General features: G+C 51.5%; 1 protein-coding gene across 7 annotated transcripts in view; it reads left to right on the top strand.

Annotated features, from left to right (window-relative positions):
- Positions 1-15,109, top strand: part of LOC133354293 (protein prune homolog 2-like) — a 53,168-nt gene extending 38,059 nt beyond the window's left edge. For 3 of the 7 annotated variants that reach the window (XM_061571033.1, XM_061571034.1, XM_061571039.1), the window contains 9 exons: positions 95-197; positions 915-1,046; positions 2,369-2,455; positions 4,102-4,200; positions 4,492-4,527; positions 7,049-7,087; positions 9,923-9,961; positions 10,847-10,885; positions 11,554-15,109. In XM_061571033.1, the coding sequence (XP_061427017.1) occupies positions 95-197; positions 915-1,046; positions 2,369-2,455; positions 4,102-4,200; positions 4,492-4,527; positions 7,049-7,087; positions 9,923-9,961; positions 10,847-10,885; positions 11,554-11,584 (605 nt within the window). In that variant the 3' untranslated portion in view covers positions 11,585-15,109. The remainder of the gene's footprint in view (positions 1-94; positions 198-914; positions 1,047-2,368; positions 2,456-4,101; positions 4,201-4,491; positions 4,528-7,048; positions 7,088-9,922; positions 9,962-10,846; positions 10,886-11,553) is intronic. The other 4 variants (XM_061571035.1, XM_061571036.1, XM_061571037.1 and 1 more) reach the window with 4 other exon arrangements.
- Positions 15,110-22,680: the final 7,571 nt, after the last annotated feature.

Raw genomic sequence — 22,680 nt, 5'->3', positions numbered from 1 at the left:
TGTATCTGTGTGTGTGTGTCTGTGTGCATGTGTCTATCTGTGTGCATGTGTCTATCTGTGTGCGTGTGTCTGTTTGTGTGTGTGTGTACCACAGGCTACTACGGAGAGGGCCTCAACGCCATCATCGTGTTCGCCGCTTGCTACATGCCGGACAGTCGGCAGCCCAACTACAGCTACATCATGGAGAACCTCTTCCTGTGAGCGGCACAGCACACAGACCCATAGAACGAAGCTAACGGACCGAGACACACAGAGCAGCACAGAGACACAGCGGCACAGAGACACACCGGAGCAGAACAGCACGTTGAACTTCTTTCGCACCGTACATAGCCAGCCGTGCTAATTGGAGGCGCGGATTGATATGCAAATTCCAATTGAGAAATTTGCACGTAATGTTTGCAAATTCGGACGATAAATGTTACCCTTGTAATAAACAAATAGAGAAGGCACACACTGGTCCCTACTGAGAAATCAATAGGGGGCAGTCTCCACTGAGACACCCAGAGGGAAGAGTCTCCACTGAGACACCCAGAGGGGAGAGAGTCTCCACTGAGACACCCAGAGGGGAGAGAGTCTTTACTGAGACACCCAGAGGGGAGAGAGTCTCACTGAGACACCCAGAGGGGAGAGAGTCTCCACTGAGACACCCAGAGGGGAGAGTCTCCACTGAGACACCCAGAGGGGAGAGAGTCTCTACTGAGACACCCAGAGGGGAGAGAGTCTCACTGAGACACCCAGAGGGGAGGGAGTCTCTACTGAGACACCCAGAGGGGAGAGAGTCTCCACTGAGACACCCAGAGGGGAGAGAGTCTCCACTGAGACACCCAGAGGGGAGAGTGTCTCCTGCGCCGTAGTTGGGGGGTGAGAGTTGACCTGCTGCTGCTGCTGCCGTTGCGTTGCGATGCCATGCGTAGCTACGTGATCAACACGCTGGAGCTGCTCGTGGCCGAGGACTACATGATCGTGTACCTCAACGGTGCCACGCCGCACCGGCGCATGCCCGGCCTGGGCTGGCTCAAGCGCTGCTACACCATGATCGACCGGCGGTAGGGAACACGCGTGACCGTGCGCCCACACGCTCGCTCCCCTTAGCCTAGCTCAGGCCCATGTCTAACGGAGAGGGCTCCTTGCCTGTAAGAACGCCTGGCAGTTCACCGGCGTTGGCTTAATCAAACCTGACTCTACCGATGGGACGCTGTGTGTCGAAACCGGTCCTGAATTTGCCTGCGTTGAACCAATGCTGCTGAAATGGTGCACTCCCAGAAGGCCTTCTGGCTGATGGGATGGGTAAAAAATACTCGAATATCTGTATGGAGGGACATATTTGTGAAGCAGGAGTGTTGTGTGCTTATTTAGGTATCTATGCGTGTCTATAACTGCTCGCAAATGTCTTTACACGTGTACATAATTATGTATGTGTGCTTTGCTGTGTGCCTGTACGTGTGCATAACTGTGTGTGAGTGTGTCTCTCTGTGGGACCATGTCGCGTTTCTGTGCGTGTATCTGTGCGCATGTGTATAAGTGTTAGTGTTTCAGTGCGTGTGTCTGCGCATGTGTATAAGTGTTACTGTTTCAGTGCGTGTGTTTATGCGCGTGTGTATAAGTGTTAGTGTTTCGGTGTGTGGGGAGCGGTAGTGTAGCAGCAAGTGCGCTGCGCTATGAACTCAGCAACACGAGTTCGATTATAGGCTCGCGGCCAACACCAGTGACGATTATCTGAACTGGTCTTTAGTTCGACTCAGCCTCAATTGAGTACCCGGTGCGATGTGTAAACATCACCACCAAAGTGCTGGCCACCCACTTCGAACAGTCCTTCCAACTGTACTACTAACCTAAGAATATACATCTATATCACTTTACACAATGCAAAAAAATTATAACAAAGAACATCATATTAAAAGGAGTGAATAATTAATTTAAAAAAATGACCTTTTCAGGCAACTGAACAAAAGAAGTTGCTGCAAGTTGGAATGACTGGCGCGGCGATGTGGAGGCCGTCGTCAAATTTTGTTTCGCACGGAAATTTGATTTCGTCCGTCGAAAAAGTTCCTGTAGTAGTAATAATAAATGTGTCAATCGCGTCGTCGCGAGATTTCGATAAGCAAACCGAACGCTCGTGAATGGAGGGACACCGCGCTCGCAACCAAAGTGGCCGCTCAGATGAAATTCACCCATAATTAAGTGCACAAACAAATTGAATGATGGGGATTTTTTTCGTGCAGCCGTTGGTGGCCCGGCTAAAGGCACGACAACCGAGAGCCCGGTGTAATCACAGGCAGCGACTGAAACCTGGATTCGGCGTCTCTGCCCTCCGAGCCGCCCGGCCACCTTGAATCCGGTGCCGTTCTAACCGCGCTTGTGCCGGCAGGTTACGGAAGAACCTCAAGTCGCTGGTTATCGTTCACCCATCCTGGTTCATCCGGACGGTGCTGGCTTTCTCCCGGCCCTTCATCAGGTACTCACGGTTACTCAGGGGTACTCGGGGATGCTCGTGGGGACTCACGGGTACTCACAGGTACTCAGCGGTGCTCAGCGGTATTCACGGGATGGTAAGGTCCTGCCGGAGACGACCACCACCAGGCTTTTTTTAAATGTTCCGGCCTCAATGGGTGCTCGCTTGCTCGCACGTCCCACACCAACAGTCCGTACAGCCGCACGGCAAACGTTTGTCCGCATGTGCGCTGTGAGTCTGCGAGCACGGGGAAGTACATGCTTGGAATTACACCGAGACATGGGCAGACAGAGAAACGCGTCAAGTACGCAGGTTCAGGAACGTTAAGAGCGGGAAGTGGGCCTGGGCGAGACGCCGCCTCAAGAGACGATGGGCTGGTGGCAAGGGGGCGACGATGGGGCTGGGGTGGGGGGGTATGTGGCAGCGTTGTGCGATGCGTAGGGGGCTAGTCGGCTACAAGGGGGGGGAACCCGAATCAACAGATAAATAAGTAAGATCACTCATGATTTGAAGCTTTCTTGACTGCAGTAATCCATATTCTTTGGCTCTTTCGGTAAAGTCCCGTAGGTGTAAAATAAAATAAATCACGACGTTTCGGGCGCAACACAAGCGTCCATCATCAGGTGGGAAAGTGTTGCGCCCGAAACGTCTTGATTTATTTTATTTTATTTTACACCTACGTGACTTTACCGAAAGAGCCAAAGAGTAAGTAAGAACATGTTAAGAAAAATTCTGAATTAAAAATATTCATAAAAAATTACCTGCGGTCTGCCATGAACCAAACCCAATTGAACGCATCCGGCTAACGTGTCAACAGAACACCATCAAGTTCCACCCCCTTTGAGGAAATCCTCGACCGATGGGCCGGCATGAAAGCAAGACGCACGATAACTTAATTGCGAGTAATTGTACCTTTAAATATTTTTATTAACACTGTCGCTGTGAGACTGCCTTCCTCTCGACCCAAAAGACAGTGCAACTAACATAACACATATATAGTTATCGCCGACGTATTATTGTGTACGGGGTTAAAAACATCGTAGCAATTTGAGTAAAAGTGGAGTCGGGAGAAAGGAGGGGGGGGCTGTCAGTCGTATCTTGCATAGCCCCTCCACGTGGAGAGTTACTCTCCACTGGGCCACAGGTGGAGCGTTGCCGTGGGCTCGCGTCCGGGCCACGAGACTGATCGTCGTGGCGCCGCGAGAGCTGGCGATGGCTTGGGGAGCCCTCCATCCAGCAGTGGATCGATCGTGGATGATGATGATGATGATGACGACGACGATGCTGTGTGTGCGCGTGAGCAGCACTGAGTAGTGTAGCGGTAAGCATGCTGCGCTACAAACCTGGCAACCCGAATTTGATTCCCGTTCCTAGCCACCAACACCAGTGACGATTATATGAACTGGTTCTGGGCCTCCCCTAGGTCGATTCAGCATCAAATAATTACCGGACACGATGCGTATGCATTGCCGCTCGGGAGACAAAGGCGGCCGGATGTCGTGCTGACCACCCACCCCCTCGTGTGACATGCGGTCTCGTATGTACATATGTTGAACTGTGCTAATCGGAGGCGCGTCTTCATAGGTGCCTGCTAACAGCACTTGCCCCAACAATCTATTGAGGCTATATGGGGATCTTTGTCTTTACAGCACCAAGTTCTCGAGTAAAGTCCGCTACGTGCACAGCCTGGTGGAGCTGGCTCAGATGCTGCCCATGGAGCACATCCACATCCCCGATGGGGTCATGCGGTGAGCGCACGTCCACACTCGCCCACACTCGCCCACACTCGCCCACACTCGCCCACACTCGCCCGCACTCGCCCACACTCGCCCACACTCGCCCGCACACACTCCCGCGTGCACTCGCAACACTCCGCGCCACACTGCATGTTTGTGCCCCATCGTCTCCGCCATCGATCCCGCCGCTGCCGTTGCCGTTTTTATTTGCCCGCGGTCCAGCGTCCTCGCCGTGTGTTGTGCCCCATCGCATGTGACCTCGTGTGACCCCCCCTGACCTCCTGACCCCCATCCCCAATGAAGGCTAGAGGAGGCGCGGTTCCGCAGGAGAAAGCGAAGGTAACAGCCCCCCCCATCCCCCGATCCCTCCCCTCCATACCCTTCCCCCCCTCCCCCCCATGCACGCCCCCCACCCCCCACGTGCTTACCTCCCCTCTCTGCCTCGGGGTCCCGCGCACTCTGCTTGCCTCGTTTCCACGAATACTGGGGAGCCGAGTGGCCCAGTGGCCCGGTCGCAGCGGCAGGGCCCGGCTGCCGCGTGCCACGAGGCCACCTGGGATGGGCCTCTCTCGCTCCGCATCCTGCCCCTCCCCTGCTTCAGATGGGCCTGGAGCGAGGGCCGAGCGAGGGAGCCCCATCCGCCTCTAGGCCCTGCTTGGGCCCGATCCACATGCAGACGTATGTGAGGCCTCCCTGTCATGGTCTAGTTTCCGGCTCGGCAATTATCCGGTGGAGAACGGCCACCTGCTGCGAGGGGCCCCGCGCAAGCTCGGCTTAGATGTGCCAGTGGAAAAGGGGCATTTGGTCCGGCTCGGTGCCAACCCAGAGCCAGGGCTGTTCCCACAGCCTGTGGAAACGAGGCATTCCTCTCTCTCCCCCTTTGGCGTCTCTCCCACCGTCTCCCCAACCCCTCGCTGTCCAACCATCGCCACACTCCGATGAGCACGGTTGGCTACGTACGGTGCGAAAGAAGTTCCACTGTACGCACACGCACTCGCAAGCACCAACAGCAAAGTCGTAAAGCATTGGGATGGTTGGCCAAGTCCGGTGGCACTTGCGAGTTTTCTCTGCTGTGCCAGGGAACGCGGAGAAGGCTGAAGGAACCCCAATGCAGAACGGGGGGAGATCAACAAACAAATATCTCTACGCAGGCCCCCGAGTAGGGAACCGAATCTGGAACCCTCTTGCTGGGAGGCACAATGGGTCCCGCCACACTGGCCGCGCGATGTTTTATCTAGTCACGTGTTCGCGGTGTCACGTTTGCGCGAGCCGCGTTGGCCGTGACACCGCGTATTTAACCCTGCATGCATACATCACAATGCAATGGCCACCCCCACAGCTTCGTTTATCAAGATTTCTCCTATCTTTACATGCAAATTTAATCTCTAGCCCCGCCCACTGACCCCTGGGCCACACCCATCTCAAACCTTTATAACTCCCTGCCTCAGCAGCGCTCACGCCTGATATGTCTTCCTGCTTCAGCAGCTCTCACCTGATAACGATTGCTTGTGTTGCGATCGAAACGTCGTGATCTTGTGATTATTTTTTACGTGGCTTTACCGAAAGACCCAAAGAATATGAATATAAATATATACTTTAGAAGTTTAATATTGAAAACGTTTGCACTGTATACGGTTTGCCGTGTTTGTGTATGTCTGTTTTGGTGTGTAGTGGTTATCTGTGTGTTATGTGTTTGGGGAGCGGTAGTGTAGGGCCTAGGGTTATGTGTGCATAGTGGTTATGTGTGTGTTGTGTGTGGGGAGTGGTAGTGTAGGGGTTTTGTGTGCGTAGTGGTTATGTGTGTGTTATGTGTGTGGGGAGCGGTAGTGTAGTGGTTATGTGTGCGTAGTGGTTATGTGTGTGCTATGTGTGTGGGGAGCAGTAGTGTAGTGGTTATGTGTAATGTGTGTGGGGAGCGGTAGTGTAGTGGTTATGTGTTATGTGTGTGAGGAACAGTAGTGTAGTGGTTATGTATTATGTGTGTGGGGAGCAGTAGTGTAGTGGTTATGTGTAATGTGTGTGGGGAGCAGTAGTGTAGTGGTTATGTGTTATGTGTGTGGGGAGCGGTAGTGTAGTGGTTATGTGTAATGTGTGTGGGGAGCAGTAGTGTAGTGGTTATGTGTAATGTGTGTGGGGAGCAGTAGTGTAGTGGTTATGTGTAATGTGTGTGGGGAGCAGTAGTGTAGTGGTTATGTGTTATGTGTGTGGGGAGCGGTAGTGTAGTGGTTATGTGTAATGTGTGTGGGGAGCAGTAGTGTAGTGGTTATGTGTAATGTGTGTGGGGAGCAGTAGTGTAGTGGTTATGTGTTATGTGTGTGGGGAGCGGTAGTGTAGTGGTTATGTGTAATGTGTGTGGGGAGCAGTAGTGTAGTGGTTATGTGTTATGTGTGTGGGGAGCGGTAGTGTAGTGGTTAGTGTGCCGTGCTACCAACCCCACGACCCGAGTTAGAATCCCGCTCAGAGTAAACACCGGTGACGAATATCTTAACCGGTCCTGGGCCTCCCCTATGTCGACTGAGTACCTGGTGCGGTATGTAAATATCGCTACTAGCAAGACAAAGGCGGTCGGGCGTGGTGCTGGCCACCCACCCCTTCACATGCCGTTCCGGCTTTCATACTTGCTAACAGCACTTGCCTCAACAGTCTTTTGAGGCTATATGGGGGATCTTTTCCTTGTTAGTTGTCATCACGAGCTTGTTATGAATGTGTCACTTGACACCCTTGCAAACGAGGTGTCTAATCTCAGGGTTATTATCCCGGTGAAATATTTAAATGGAAAAAAGACATTGTTAATGTTGATGGTGATGATGGTGTTTAATGATGATGGTAACGATGATGTTGATGCTGACGATGTGTGCAGGCTCGAGGAGGAGTTGAGGGAAGCCAGCGAAACAATGAGGTGAGACCCACAGGTGTAATGCAAATACTGTACGTTGAACTTCATTTGCACCATGAATATCCAACCGTGGATATTTGGAAGTGCAAGGGAAGGACAACAAACTAAACACAAAAAGCAGTTCTAAAGAAATGACATTTCAATCTAGATTATTTAAAAGTGTCTAGCTCCAGTGGCTTCCTAATATCGGAAGAGCGTTCCAGACGTTCTGCAGAAGCGCATCTGAAAGTGCGCGATGCGGTGACCGTCTTTGTTCGATGGCCAGCCCAAAAAAAAAAAACGATGCATCGATATCATTCTTTAACATCGGTCAGTTACTATGATTACAATTACGACTGTTTACGCCGTACAAGTCTCTTTCCGGAGGGACCTGCCCAGTCCTCACAGTCGGTAGAGCGACGTCCGTGTGACGTGCGGCCGACCGAGTAATTTGCAGGCAACTTTGGCCAATAGCCTAAGCTCGCAGACGCACGCGCCGAATCGCCGGCGAGGAATCGGCGGCGTCGTGAGATTCGCCAAAACACTCCGTGCCACCGGTGGCCGGTCCGCGGAGCGCTCTGATCCACGTCGGTGCCTCTCAACGCGCTCCGCCGCCGTCATCGTCGTCCACCACCACAAGGGCTCTGACCACCGGTTTAGCCGGATGAATTTAACCTCGTAATATACGCGGGACGTGAAGTACTCGCGCCATATATTGTGGTAGAAATATTTGTTTCTTATGGACGGTACGGTATTCCCTCGTTATTCGCAAGGGATACGTTCCGGACAGGCTCATGAATGGAAAATTGCGCGGATAACAATATTGGCCTACGAAAACATCTATTTCATGAATTACCTCAAATAAATACATAAGCTTTCTCTTTGTTCACTTTAACTCATCGCATTCTCTCTTATAACTGTATCTCTAATCACTCTCTCTAGCATCACTTTCTATATCATCACTTTCTCCATCATCACTTTATCTCTCTTCACTTTATCTCTCATTGCTTTCTCTATCATCACTTTATCTCTCATCAGTTTATCTCTCATCACTTTATCATCACTTTATCATCACTTTATCTCTCATCACTTTATCTCTTAATCACTTTATCTCTCATCACTTTATCTCTCTCGATGCAGCAGTCGTCGTGTAGAATTCCAGATGCGATTTGCGGATAGCCAAATTCGCGGACAGCAAGTTTGTGAATAACGAAGGAATACCATTATTAATTCTTAGTCAATGATTTTTATTTGCCTCCACCAGAAAGCTCTGACTGACAGCTATCCGAATGCATTTAACCCTGGAATATGCGAGACACAAAGTACCAGCACCATCTATTTAGAGGAAGTTGATATACACACATGTAATTTTTTAGCGTACGAATTCTGAATTCGGGGATTTTTATTTGCCATCAGCCATAACGAAAACAGGCGTCTGTGCTTATGTGAGCGTTTGTCACGGATATTAATCCCTGAGATCCACAAATTCATATTTAGCGACCCACGTGTTGGCCACCGCTGCTCTGTGCGATGGAGTTGCGTCACCCCTTGCAGCCACTGGAGGCGCTACCAATCGGCTCATCGATCACCCCAGCGAGTTTTAATCCGGCATGGATACGCGCACGTGCAACATTTTGTACAAAACGCATCGTCTTTTTTGGGTCCGCGGTTTCTCTCTCTTCAACAAAACGAAAGAACCTGCGGATCACGCTGACGAGGGGACCTTGCACGGCGGCGCACGAGCAGCAGTAGTAGACGGAATGTGATTATAGTGCCGTAGAAGCACTCGTACCTGCGATGAAGCCAGGGGAGGGATGAAGCTCAAGGGACGTATCTCTGTGGTGGACCGCGGTGACCAGCGGGCAGCATTCGCTTCAGGGCACTCCTCAACTTCCAGCGCGGCTCTCCCTCCCCTAGCTGTGGGGGGGAGGGGCAGTGAGGGGTAGGGGGGGCAGTGAGCCCTTGAACTCCCAAACTGAGAGACGAGAAGAGGAACGCGTAGATTAGGGGACGTACACATTCCAGACGTCACATCGGCCGTCAAAAAAGTCCAGTGGGGCTTGGACAGGCCGCATTGCTCGAAGGATAAACGATGGCCGACACGAATGATAGAGTGGCGGCCAAAGGAGGGAAAGCGCCCGTAGGGAGTAGGATGGATTGTTGATTGGGCTGGATCAGGGGTCTGGAAAACGTGCAGCTCCGGAGCCGCGTGAAGCTCTTTGAGGACTGCTCCGTGACGTTATTTATAAAGGACCGCCGTCTCGTATTCATCGCAGTGCATTGCGGCCCTTGAAATGTTGAGTTGTGAACCGAATTCGACAAAAAATGTCTCTTCTGGTTATTTTGGTTGCCGACCCCTGAGCTGGACTCCACCGAACCCGCGTCGAGCCGAAGACGGAACGGAGAGAATCTAACTGAAGACGCCACGGTGGCGATAAGTTAACGTCCTCGCCCAGTATACAGGAGGTCGTTGGGTTCAATCCCGACCCTGATGCCTGTACATTTCTAATTTGAATGTTCTCCCCGTGGACGCGTGGATTTTTCGCAGGGTCCTCCGGTTTTTCCCTCCACATTTAAAATCAACGCTCATTTGGCTGCTATAAATTACCACGTGATAAGCCACTTCGTTGAGCTATCATTTGTGGCCAGGTCGCATCTGAAAAAGAGCTGCATAGCTCAGTGGGCCTTAACCTGGTGAAAATAAAAATTGGTTTAGTAGTTTTAATAACTTCGTGAGAATGTGTGAGAGATGGTGAAGGCTTAGAGAGGCCTTCATCCAGCAGTGGATGATGATGACGACGAAGAGCCTGGCTTGTGGACGGTCTGTGCTTAATGGGGTCCCCACGTGTCACGGTGCAGACTTCGGCAGGAGCTGGAGGCCGTCGCCGAGGAGGAGAGGTAGGCCTCACCTCGCCTTGCCCACACGCCCAGCCACGACCTCTCCCAGGCCGGCCCCACCACACCATGCGAAGGGTCTTATAAGCGGGGCGGGTCAAAGGTTAAGGGCTCTCTCACCCCCCTACCCTCTGACCTCTCCACAGTCCTCCCCTCTCCCTCACTCCCAGGATCCGCATGCAGCACGCCTCTTCCCCCTGCGCATGCACACTCGCCAGCGTTGCCGCGATATCGTTTTACAATCTTGAAATATACAATTTGAAGGTTCGCGGTGGAATGATTTTTCATGACGGCAGGTTTCCCTCAACTAGGGCAATTTTCTTTCACAATCGTGTCGCTTTAGTTGCTTCGCCGTGCCTGCCGCCAGGGAATGAAGGTCGCTTTGAATGTCATTCGACTGCGGTTCGCGGCAGCGCAAGCCTGCCATAGGACGGACGTGCCAGTCACCGTAACTTTTTCACAGTGCCTACGAACACACGTGCCGTCAGTTACGCGAGAATTTCTTTTTTTAATGTATAGATTAACCACGTGCCGTCAATTGGACCAGAACACGCTTTGCAAGGCACTCGTTTAGCAGGTAATAGCCACATAATTCGAACTTTAATCACTCTTGTTATTACGAACTCTTAATTATTGCTCTTTCACAAACATTTTGGTCGAGAAAATGGAAAGATTGAATAAGATGGGAACGAGCCATGATTGCAACGTCGGCGTCGCCATATCGCAGCAACCGTAAAACATCGCCCTGTCCTAATCGCCCGCCCTCCGTTTCCCGATTAATTCCTCTTCTATTGAACCTCTCCCGTCACCTCGTCGCTCGTTTTGCTGCCCTCGTTTTGTTTTTGCGTTGGTTTCAGATTTGGTTTTTGTTTTGTCGCCTTAACACAGAATGGATGACGCCTTGTTTAAAGCCGTGGCTGCCGCAATGTAAGCCCCAGCTCCTCCTCCTAACCCCTGACCCATAACCCCCCCTGACCCATAACCCCCCTGACCCATAACCCCCCTGACCCATAACCCCCCTGACCCATAACCCCCCTGACCCATAACCCCCCACACCCCCCCACCCCACCGCTCACCCCAAGCTTTCCTTCGCAAAACCAATCAGCAGAGCCCCTCCGGCGAGTGTTTTGGGGGGTTGTTAGCGCGTGACGTCCAACGGCCGTGACGTCAGGACCCCTCCCGGCACGTGGAGCGAAGCGTCGTGGACACCCATACCCCGAACGCACATCGGGGAGCTGCCGCGGCACGACCGCTGGCACCGACACGGTCCTAGCATCGCGCCGCGAATGCCGAGGTGGACCGGGCCAATCTGGTCTCGCCGTAGGCGTCGCTCGCTTCGAGCGCGCTCCCCGCACGCGACCGGATTGGGCCTCCCCTGAGCAATCTCGTATTGCAGCTCGGCTCGTTTAGCAGCCAGTGGAAAGAAAAGAAACAAACACCCGTTTGCCGCGCTGGCACGGCTCAGATGTGCGAGTGTAAGAGGAGCCTCTTGCCATCCACCGTCCACTCTGCCCATCGCGGTCACCCCTGCTTAGACCGCCCTGCTCTAGGCGCGCTGCAGCGCGAGTGCTCACCCTCGCGTTGCCGTCTCCCAGCAGGGAGTCGGAGGCGTCCACCTCGCAGTGACGGCGTCGGCCCGGGGGGGTGAGCGGGGGTGGTGGGGGGGGGGCGCGTCACCTCGCGGGTACAGCCGCGACCTCGCCAGCGACGTCGCACCGTGGTTGGCCGTCCGACGAAACCAAAAGTTCGACGACGCTGCACGGTGTGGGGGGGGGGGGGGGGGGGGTGGCGGGCGGGCGCATGGGACCTACACAAAACGCAACCCAACTTCGTCCGGCTGTCTCCCTCCTCCTGGGCATCGCCAGCGACGGCTGTCAGACGAGACGAGATTGTGCGAGAGCACACGATCGGTCGCGTGCTCTCTCGCGTCGCTCGACGAACACCCCCTTGTCCCCCACCCCCTCCCGCCCCTTCCCCCCACCCTTCTGCATCGTACGGGGAGATGATTGCGATCGCTAAAGTGACGGCGGCGTGGGACGCCAACGAGCGTTGCAACGGGAGGAGCACCGGGTCTCGCCGTGCGACTGAAGCCAATGCCGTGCGGGAAGCAGGCGCTTGCGGGGAGAGGGGAGGAGCTCGACAGACGGCGTGGTTACTCGCGAGCCCTCGAGCGCGCGTGTGGCCCGGCGAGGTCGCCAGGCAGGCCGGACCTCGTGCGCCGCTGTCGACCGCGCGCTACCGAGCCTCCCACTACGATAACCTTCACGGTTGCGACTTTACGTTGGTGCGGCGTCATGGACGGAAAAAACGGCATCTTGAGACGGTGGGGCAGGTTCAGGTCGTGGGGAGGACGTGGCGCTCGTAGGTGAGCGATGGTGAGGAAGGTGTTGAGGCTGGACTAGAGAGCAGCAGGCAGGGAGTCGACAGCACAGACGGCTGGGAGGGCGTTGCAGACTTCGGGGACGGCAGAGTAAAACGAGCGATCTCCCACGAAGCCAGGGGTGGTGATCTTCTTGCTCATCAGGGGGTCCAATTAGACTTCCGGATGCTTGCGGCGGATCACACGTCAAGGCGCGCAGCTCGGCATCATCCATCAACGACGTGGCATGTAGCAGTGGGGAGAGGCCGTCACGGTGGCAGGCGGCGGCGGAAGGCAGCGCTAGAATTAGAAACCCGTTGTCACCAAATCGAAGATATTCCCCTCTAGAAGCCGATTAGTGCGACGATAAAATGCCGCACACTCGTGTTCAAGGTACAATTACTTGGTTTACGCTCGCAACTTCGCGTTACAAATTGCACGATTCAGCGACGAATGCTTTCAAAGGTGGCTCGAGCGGTGGAGCGTTTGCCGCTCGTAGCAGAGGTTCAAAGTTCGAATCGAGCGGCGGCCACCCCCGTTAATAATGCGGCGCAACGGCCATTGTGTGCCGGCGTCAGGGTCCACACTTGAAGAATTACGCCGCAAATTTACTGAATTGGGATCGTAAACGGAAATCACCGCCACCTCCTGGCAGACGAATTCCCCCGAGGTCACTCTTGCAATTGACTCATCTTGGACTCCCGATTTCTCGCCTTGTTGAACAAAATACATTAGAAACGTGAAGGTATTACATTCGGTGTGTAAACAATTAAACCCAATAAACGTTCATCAGTTTAAATAAAAATAAACATTTCCAAAATTTGACAAAAATCCACGATCTGAAATATCAGAAATGCAAAACTCATCCGTACTTCACTTCCTTGGGCTGCGCAGAGAAACTTGTGGGAGGGTTCAGCAACTCGCTCGGCAGCGGACGGAGGATGCGTCGAGTTTCCTCCGATTCGAGCGCAGTGGGGTGTAGTGAACGTCGCGGATTACTCTCCGTCACCTTTGTAACGGAGAGTAATCCGCATCCAGCTAGTGGGACAAGCCCAGTGGCAGATCCAAGTGGAAGGACAGGGGAGGGGGACGATTTAGAAAATGAATTGTCTTTATTATGAACGTAGGGCCATATTGAAAAACCTTCGAATTTTAGGGCCACCCCCCACCAGCCACCCCCCACCGCCCACTTCTCAGACACTCCCAGCTTCCAGAGTGTCCGTGACCCCCCCTGCAAAAGAGTATGCAATGCGGCACACAATAGCCTCCTCGCTCGCGTTACTGGTCGCTGTTAAGTTATATCGTGCGTGTGACATGCGTAGCATATAAAGCTACAACAGCACATAGGCGAGGATTCCGTGCCGTCGAAAATCTGCGCGTGTGTGTGTGTGAGTGTTCGCAAATAAGGCATCGCCCAATACTCGTGTGTTTATTTACCGCATTCCCCCGGATCGTGAAGACTTTCCGGAAAGTGAGACGCACCCAAGACCTGCGGTGCGTTCGACGGGGCAGAAGCGCTCTCCGGAGGGCTCGTCCGTCTAGCGAACAAGTCCTTGTAAAGCAGCCACAAGAGAGCATTTGTGGCATGGAGCTAACGGTCAGCGGTTGTAGGTGTGGGGTCGCGTCAAAAGTCCGGCCAAATCGGTAGGCGCCGATCCTTTCCTGCCGGCTCTCGGTTCGGCGCACACGCGCGCGAGCGCTCATTGGCCAAGCCGGGTGCATTGTGACGTCACGCCGCCGTTGCTAGGCGCGGCGGCGTCAGCCAGTCGACAAGTCTGGTGACACGCTTACCGGGACCCCTCTAAGATGCACCCCCAACATTTGCTTTAAAATACGAGAACAAACCCGTCAACCCCTTATCAGCGCCTGCCTTATCACAGACCAATTCACACCTTGTTGGTCACCCGGTGGCCCTTGTAAATCTCAACGTTCATCCTACAAAGTCCCATCACAAGGCAGAAACACAAACAAAGACGTGTTTGTTGTTGCCCATGTTGAAACGCCTGTACGCCTTATGGACCTGACAACTCAATCCCTCTGTGCAAGAATACGGGGCACACCGTACGGGTTGACACGGTACGCGATAGAGGGGTTGGTGGGGAGGGGGTGGGGAATAAGTGCGTCTCGTAATTATCTGCAGACATCGATCACCAGCCACGCTGTGTTCGCTGCGGGAGGACACCCGAACCGTGTGAACCACACTTGCCCTTTGACCGTACTTCACCGCACTGGTCAATGCGGGTTGGTACATGCCCCCCCCCCGCCCCAACTTGTACCCAATGTTCGTCATATTACATACTCTTAGGTTTTTTTGGTAAAGTCACGTAAGGAAAAAAAAAACCTAAGAGTATGAATTCTTGCAGTCACGAAAGCTTCAAATCTAGAACGTCATATTACACACCACCACGTCCCAGCGTTCTGATTGGCTTCAAGCCACGTGCCATTTAACGCGCGGGTAAGGGGGGTACGCGGGTGGTGGGGAGGTGGGGAGGTTTTGGGTGTAGGGGGGTACCAAGCACTCTGTTGGTAAACACGCACCTCCACACGCACTCCACACGCGTTGTTACGCGAGTGCGCCTTACAATCCAGAGAATACGCCAATTCGATCTGTCGCCTATAACAATTCATACCCAAGTGGTTGCGCCGGACACTGCATTAACGCGTGGCGTTGTTTGTGATTTCCACGTGGAGGTAATCCACGTGACCGAATCGTTCGCCCGCGAAATTATGAGAAATACGGTCGGTTAATGTGTTGACCTGTGTTTGGGAGGAATTAAACAAATGAAAACGTTGCCATCGGTTCAGAGCAATCAATAACTGTGTGGCTCATTTTGGTGCGCCTACCTTTGTAGCGTCTTGTGTTTTGACGACCCCTAACATTAAAGGCTCACGTCACTTTTTGTTTAAAAGGTAATTTCAATTAAATTCACCAACACCAAGCGGTTAAGGCACAGGAGTAATCCACGTGTACAGGGACTCCTCTACTTACGAACGAGTTAGGTTCCAGAGGTATCCGTAAGTCGATTTGTTCGTAAGTCCAACTTTACTCCTGTCGATACCAAACACGTTGCACGACATGTACACTAAACACGGGGAATGGCTTTAAAAGTTGTATAGTCTCCTGTGGATGCCACCACCGCCATCTATTGCTCGGTGGTTGAACTTACGACTGTCGGTTCGAAGTGGCAAATGGACATACGGACAGGTTTGTTCGTATCTCCGAAAGTTCGTAAGTTCATAAGTAGAGGAGTCCCTTGTATAAGAAACGGACCATCCAGGTTGTAAATTTAAAATCACGCACACACCATAGGGGTGGACAATGCAGAGCTTCGCATCTGAGTTTTTCCCCCCCAATTACAGGTATCCCTCGCTTTACGAACGTTCGGTTAACGACATTTCGCGTTAACGTAAATTGACAAGTTACGGACACAAATTTTTTCCCCCGATTAACGTAATCGAATTTCCGCGTTAGCGAAATTTCTCTACGACACGCGCAGTGACCTCAAACGAGAAGCCACGAGGGAGGTTGGCGCCATCCATCCGCGACCGCGTCACGGTGTCCCCATCACACAACAGCAGCAACGCCTCCGACATCGCATCGCCAGTCCAAGATGCAGCAACATCTTTCAGAGAGTTCCCTGGAAAGGTATTTTTTCTTTTAAACTATTCAACCGTTTTAATATTCCTGTTCATTATTTGAGTGTTGTGAAAAGTGATATAGGTGTATATTGTTTTAGGTTAAGAGTAGAGTTTTAATGACCAAAATAATAAAAATCTATTAATGAGAAAATGTATTCCGATTCACGACGTCGTTTTACGCGTTTTTTTTTCAAGAACGCATCCCTTTCGTAAATCGAGTACACCCCGTATGGGAAAATAAACTCGTAGCCCCCACAAAACTCTCCGCCGTGCCGTTCAGTGGCCGATCCAACTGCCCCACTACCCATACCGTCCGAGTCGGGGTTTGGAGTGGATTCCAGTCGGGGCTGCGGGACTTCAGAGCTGCGTGTGCGTTGGGGGGTGCGCGTGGGATGTTGAGGTCCCGTGGCTTCGCTGGGCTCAGAGCCAGTTGGTGTTCGTTTCGGGGAATGTCTCCCCTCTGCGGGCGTCTGTAGGTACAAGTGTGGGCTAGGGCAGGAAGCCCACTCGAGCTGTAGTTGGGTCTCAGTGCTCCCGGGAGGTGGTGCTCACGGCTGCCCGGAGGTGGGCGTCTCACCAGGTTTGTCAGACGACTGCTGAGCCGGGTTCGAGCAGCACGGTGCAGGAGGTGCCATGAAGCGGGTACGTTGGGCGAGTGACGCATTGCGTGGCTGTCCCTGGCTCAGCTGCCCCAGGTGGGGCCCTGCAATTTCCCCACGAGGTTCACAACCTCGCCTTGACCTTTGACCCCGTGTTACTGGTAGGTGCTGGCCGGTCGGTGAGCGCACGGTCAAGAGCGATGGCAGGATGTTTCTGGTGTTTAGACCGTGTGGGTAAATAATAATAATAAGTGGCTTGGCCACAGGACCGGGCAGGAAGATGAGGTCTGACCTTCGACTCGTTACCGGTGGACGGCCGAAGCGGCGACAATCTTCGCAGCGTTTGGTGGGAGCCTCCCCATTTCCCGACCTTATCCCTTCCAGAGAACGTAGGGTGTGCAGTGAGTGGCTTTTGTCTTCATCTTCTCCCAGTGTCCCGGGGTTTATTGAGCCAGGCGAGCCAGGCCCACGCCGTCAGCACGTGCGACGGAGCCGTGGACTTTGTGGGGGGCAGGTGGCTGCAGTGCCGGATGATCTTAGTAGCAAAAGTCGCTACAAATGTAGCTACGGGCCCCACACTTTCAACGGCCCTGCGCTAAATGCTTTCAGGCTATCAATTCCGGTTCAGTGATTCTGCACTTGCTCTATTACTATAGTACTATACTGCCCTCAACTTGTATGAACGACTGGGTGTTTAAGGTTAGCGATTTGTCGTATTAGCTGGCTGTATAGCAAATGAAAAAATACAATAACTTTACTGTGCAAGTAAAAAATTCGTGTTTTAATATTTACGCTTTTTATTTTATTTAGGGCCCCTTTATAACGTGCTACAGGCCCCACACTAGCTTAGTCCGGCACGGGGTGACTGGGGTGTCTGTTTTAAGGGGACCGGTCCGAGGACCGTTCCCCGATCAGCGACCAAGGCCGGCACAGCCCACACGAGGGCGTTAGTAGCCAACGCCCCCAACTCGGCCGCCTTTGTCTCCCCCAGTGCTGATGATTACGCACCGCACCGGGTACTCGCTTAAGGCTGAGTCGACCTCGGGGAGGCCCCAGGACCGGGTCAGATAATCGTCACTGGTGTTGGCCGTGAGCGGGAATAGAACTCGGGTTTGTCGGGTTCGTTTGCGTATGCAGCGCGCTAACCACTGTGCCACCGCTCCCCACACAGAGAGAGACACACACACTCGCCTGGTCATAGGCGTTATTAGATCACAAACAACAGACCCCATTTGGTCTATTATCGACTGTAACGAACAAGGCATTGTTTCCTCCCAGACACGTGCTCACTCTGTCCAGTCTTGCAAACACATGTTTCATGATCTAATGAACGAATAGCTATTTTTCGATTTAAAGCTTTCGTGACTGCAGGGATTCATATTCTTGGTTCTTTCGGTAAAGTCTCGTATAAAGGAAATAATAAAATAATAAGAGCTATTGTTTGTGACTGTAGGAAAACAACAATAAATGTTGAGATAATGGTAACCAGCTGCAATGAGGCTGCTGACTGCACGCAGCTCCGCGCATTGCGTCATGTTCACGATGCCTCGGGCTTCCTTCTTGATGAAGCCAATGTGTGTCTGTCTTGTCTTACAATTTAAATACAACGCAGTTTTCTTTCGCTCGAGGAGGGTGGCTGGAGATTTAATTCAATACATGTGCAGATGTCTTGTGACCCCCCAAAATTAATTGACCCCTACATTGAAATAAACCTCACTTTAAAAGAAAAAGGTTTTACAGAATTAAATGGGGGGTCACAATATATCTGGACCGCCATGTATCGTAGAATTCTGTACCAAATCTGATCGTTTTTACCCTTTAATGTAATTTAAATAGTAGCGTTAGTATACAAATGAATGTAAAGCACGAGCGATTTCGTCGGCGTGTCTGCACGACGAGAGGAGGTGGAGTCAGGGATGTGATGCATGGAGAGACGAGCGTGGAGCGAGAAGAGAAGGGAGAGGAGAGAAGTAAGAGGATGGCAAATTCCCGTGTTGTTAGTCAGTGGCGGCTGGTGACATTACCACGAGATGGGGCTGTCGTGAGTGACCTCTGAAAAGATGTTCTCATGAAGAACCTCCTTGTCATGTTATTGGCCTTCCCGTGATGCAACTGTCTTGTCTACCAACGGTGAGGCTTTATAAACAATACGAAGCTAAACAACAAAGCACTCCAATGCTTGTCCCCGTGACCCTCAAGTCCACACGACACAACACCTTTGACGCGGCCTTCAGGTGCGTGCAGGCCGCGAGCGCCTCTTTCACCATCGCCCTGAAGTGGTCTCAAGCGGCGTGGCTGCAATGCAGTGAATGAAGGGGGACATCTCTCACTCGGGACGCAATCACAGCCGCCCCGAGACCTCCCCGAGGCTCAAATCAGACTGGTGTGGCAGCGGTTTCTAATATTAACTTAAAATGTTATCTTTATGAGGCAATTCACGTTGAAAGAATTATGATTTTAAAAAATGCAACACAACAAAACAATTTATAGAAAAGTATTTTTAATAGGACAATAATTTCTCATCTCCAGCTGCTTGGTGGGGCAGCGCCCCAACGCCCCTAGTGGACGAACCACGCCTGATGTTGAACTTCTTTCGCACCGTACGTAGCCAACTGTGCTAATCGGAGATGCGGGAATGGAGAAACGGCAGCGCGGGGAGCCAGGAGCGACGAAAATGGGGAGGAAGAGACGGCACGAAGGCCTTGGCGCTGCTGCACGGAGAGGCCGGCGTCTGTTTTCACAGTGGGCGGGGAGGAGAGGGGAGGGGTTCAGAGTGGGCGTGGCCACAAACGTCACGTGATTTACGGGGAGGCTTGAGATGATTCAGATAGATCGGTTTGAATTATAATTTTGAAATCATAATAAAGCCATTGGTTGGACAACAGGTTGCTCCACACAATTTTTATTGTACAAAAAAATCAGTTTTCATTTTAAACCAGATACAAAAAAATGTCAATAATGTAAATGTAAAAATCCCACGTTTTTATAAATCCTCAGGCCCTCCCTCAATGCTGGTAATCCTTCATAACGCGATGACTTCATAAAAGTAGCTCAAGTTTAAACAGATTATTTTTTTCACATATCGAGAATTTGTCAAACACAAATAATGGACTGGTGGCGAGGTCAAGGAGGTCACGGAGGTCACAGAGGTCACGTCTCCAATGTTGCTGTACGTCACGTAAGACTGTGCCACTTTAAAGTTACAAACTCAACATTTAAATATGACGACGATGATGATGCTGCTGCTGCTGGCTGCTCAGTCACGTTAGACCCGTGAAGGGTAAACGTCTATCGACCCTGGGCGAACACTGACCGACTTACAGCCAACATCACCCAGCCCTCCCACCCACCTCCCCGTTAAAGCTCAAGAGAAGATACAATGAGACGTATTCGACATTTCACTTTGTACATTATATCAAATTGTAGTTTTAAAAAAGACGTCTATGACTTCTAAAACAAACACAAAATAACGATGCATATTTCAACCGCTGTTAATCATCGTGATGGGAAGTGGGGGGCGAGTGAAATATACTGCCGACAAAATTGCTGTTGTGGGTTTCGGCATTCAGCTCAAGATTGCAACCTTGTAAGCTTCACCCTCAACTAATTTCATCGTTTAAAAATAAAAAATAAACATATAGAGGTCTGTGATCTATACCTGACCAAGCTATAAAGAAGATCCTACTAACAGAAGTCTGTGTTTTTTTTTTCTATGAGACAATGCTACAATTATAAAAATACAAAAACATTAAATAATAATAATTCTGAAAAGTCACAACACCTAATATAAAGCATTATGAATTACCACAGTGAATGCTTTAAAAACAATAACCCCCCCCCATCACTAATAATCGTGGTGTCAAATTCAAGGCTTTCCCAACAAAGGATAATTAATTCCAGCCTCATCAGCAGTGCGCTGGCAGTCGGCGCAAACCGGCCGACAACCCCCCACAGTGACATCTTTGCCGAGACGAGCCGTGGACGGGTTTGGCTGAAGAGACGAGACTCGCGGATTCTTCAGCTCGACCAGGAGAAGACACGCGGCCACCGCGGCGAGGGGAGGACGGAGAAACGTCTCAAGAAGGAAAATCCGATGGGGAAAAAAAAAAATCTGATTTTGAAAACCTGGGCCTTTCCTTAAAAGGGAGTCTTTAAGACTTAGCGGCAAAGGATGTCCTGGCGAGACAATTTTTATTAATTTCGTTTTGTTTCCCCGCAAAAGGTCTTCTCTCAAACAGCCAACGCGTGCTTGGGTCCGCCCCAGCAAAAGCCACCGCTAGCACCATAAATTGCGACGCGTGTGACGACAACACACCGAGCACCGATTGCAAGAGAAGGAAAATAAAATCCGTCACGTCCACGACCGTTACGTGCCGAGTTGAAGCCCCGACCATGGATCGCGCGAGCGCGCAGAGTTCACGAGGTAGGGGCTCTATCACCAGCCCCATTCCTCGAGCTGCGCGCCAACTTTTTAATCGCTTGCGGCGCGAGAGAGCGCGTGTTCTTTTGCGTGTTTTTTTGAGAAGCGCTGCTGCTGCTGCTGCAGCTCCACGCGTTGCAGGCAGTGATTCTAAAATGTTAGCAAGGCACCCCATAGCAGCCTCATCGCCACCGCGGGCACCCGTGGTGAAAGTGTACATCTTACTTTCATATGAGAAGCAGTGCTTGCCAATTAAAGCCATTTTAAAATGTATATCTTCCTTCTTCATAGTTTCCTATCATCCAATCACTTTCGGATGTATTACCAAGCTCATGTCCTATTGGGAGGACACGAAAGTTTTTGTCTAAACATTAGCAGATGTGGAGCGTCAGCAGATTTGGAAACGGCACGTGTTGCATGTATTCTTGTGGATAAAAGAAATCAAAAGTGGCCATGTAAATATGGTGCGTGTTGCGAATCGTAGCGTCATTTCGACAAGGGGGGTGGGGGCGGGCATTTAAATTTCAAGCGATACGCCGATTGGTTGTCACATTAAAACTCGCGCGTTTGGGAAGCAAGTCGGAGATTCCGGCTGAACAAGTCGGAGATCAAGTCACATTGGGCTGTTCACCAACTCCGGGAATCGTGAACGGAGTTGGCCGGTGAAACCCGACTGCCCTCAACGTGCCACGGGCCGTAACTACCACGCAACTACCACGTAACTACCACGTGCGGGCAATGTCAAGCGGTAAGTTGGCGAGCGTCGCTGTTGGGCGGACTATCTCCGTGCTGTCGTTGGAACTCGGTGATCTGAATGACGTGCTGCTCCGTGACAGCGCTCGCCGCTGTGCGACGGCAAACGTGACGATAGCTCAACGCTCGGTGCAATTGCATTTTGAAAGCTTCCCCTTTCATGTTTATGCCGCTTTCTGTAAAAACATTTTTTTTACGGGTTATATAATTAAGCCTATCTGACGACTCGGGTTGGTGTGTTTATATGCGAATGGCGACGGTCGCCAGTACGCCGAGGTAAAAAAAATTGGCGAACGAGGTGAAGTGTTAACGTGCGCTAAAGTCAAACGGAGAAATGATTCCATTAAAATTTCCATTAAAATTATAATTTGGTATATTAATATTATCTTGGTAAATTAATTGGCGCCGTGGAAGCTGTCGTCAGCGCTGCAATTAAAAACGTTCACGACCGCTTGGAAGCGTTGAGCCAATTGAATTTCATTGTTTGCGTCTTGCCAAAAGGGCCCCCTGAGATATCAAATAACATTTCGTGGTGAAAGGGGTGAGAAAGCTGCTGTGAGAAACTTTGTGTTGAAGTCATTTGGTAGCATTCAATAAATATACGTTTTTAATGACTACAGTAATAACACCAGTGTTATTAACACGTCAGCGTAACCGTCCATGGCATTAAAATACCAGAGAGCCCAATTTATTTAAATGCTCAGTGATCGGTTGCATAAAACACTCCAAGGGACATTTCTGTCCTTAATTTCGACATTTCAAGCAACAGGAGTTGAGGCTTAATTCGAGGACTACAAACTGTGAGAGTGCCTGGAGATTTTTTTCTGTTCTCGTGGTAACTTGTCGGTAACAACAAACGCAACGGATGACCTATGACCCATGACAGCCGCTCGTGGCCCTGAGAATTTCACACTCACAGCGGCGTGGGGTGAATTTAGCGCTGCACTTGGGG

Source organism: Lethenteron reissneri, chromosome 46, assembly GCF_015708825.2.
Source record: "Lethenteron reissneri isolate LAM-NWPU_2019-01 chromosome 46, ASM1570882v1, whole genome shotgun sequence".
Lineage (NCBI taxonomy): Eukaryota > Metazoa > Chordata > Hyperoartia > Petromyzontiformes > Petromyzontidae > Lethenteron > Lethenteron reissneri.
Note: the sequence above shows the minus strand (reverse complement) of the source record. Positions and strands in the feature narration are given on the sequence as shown.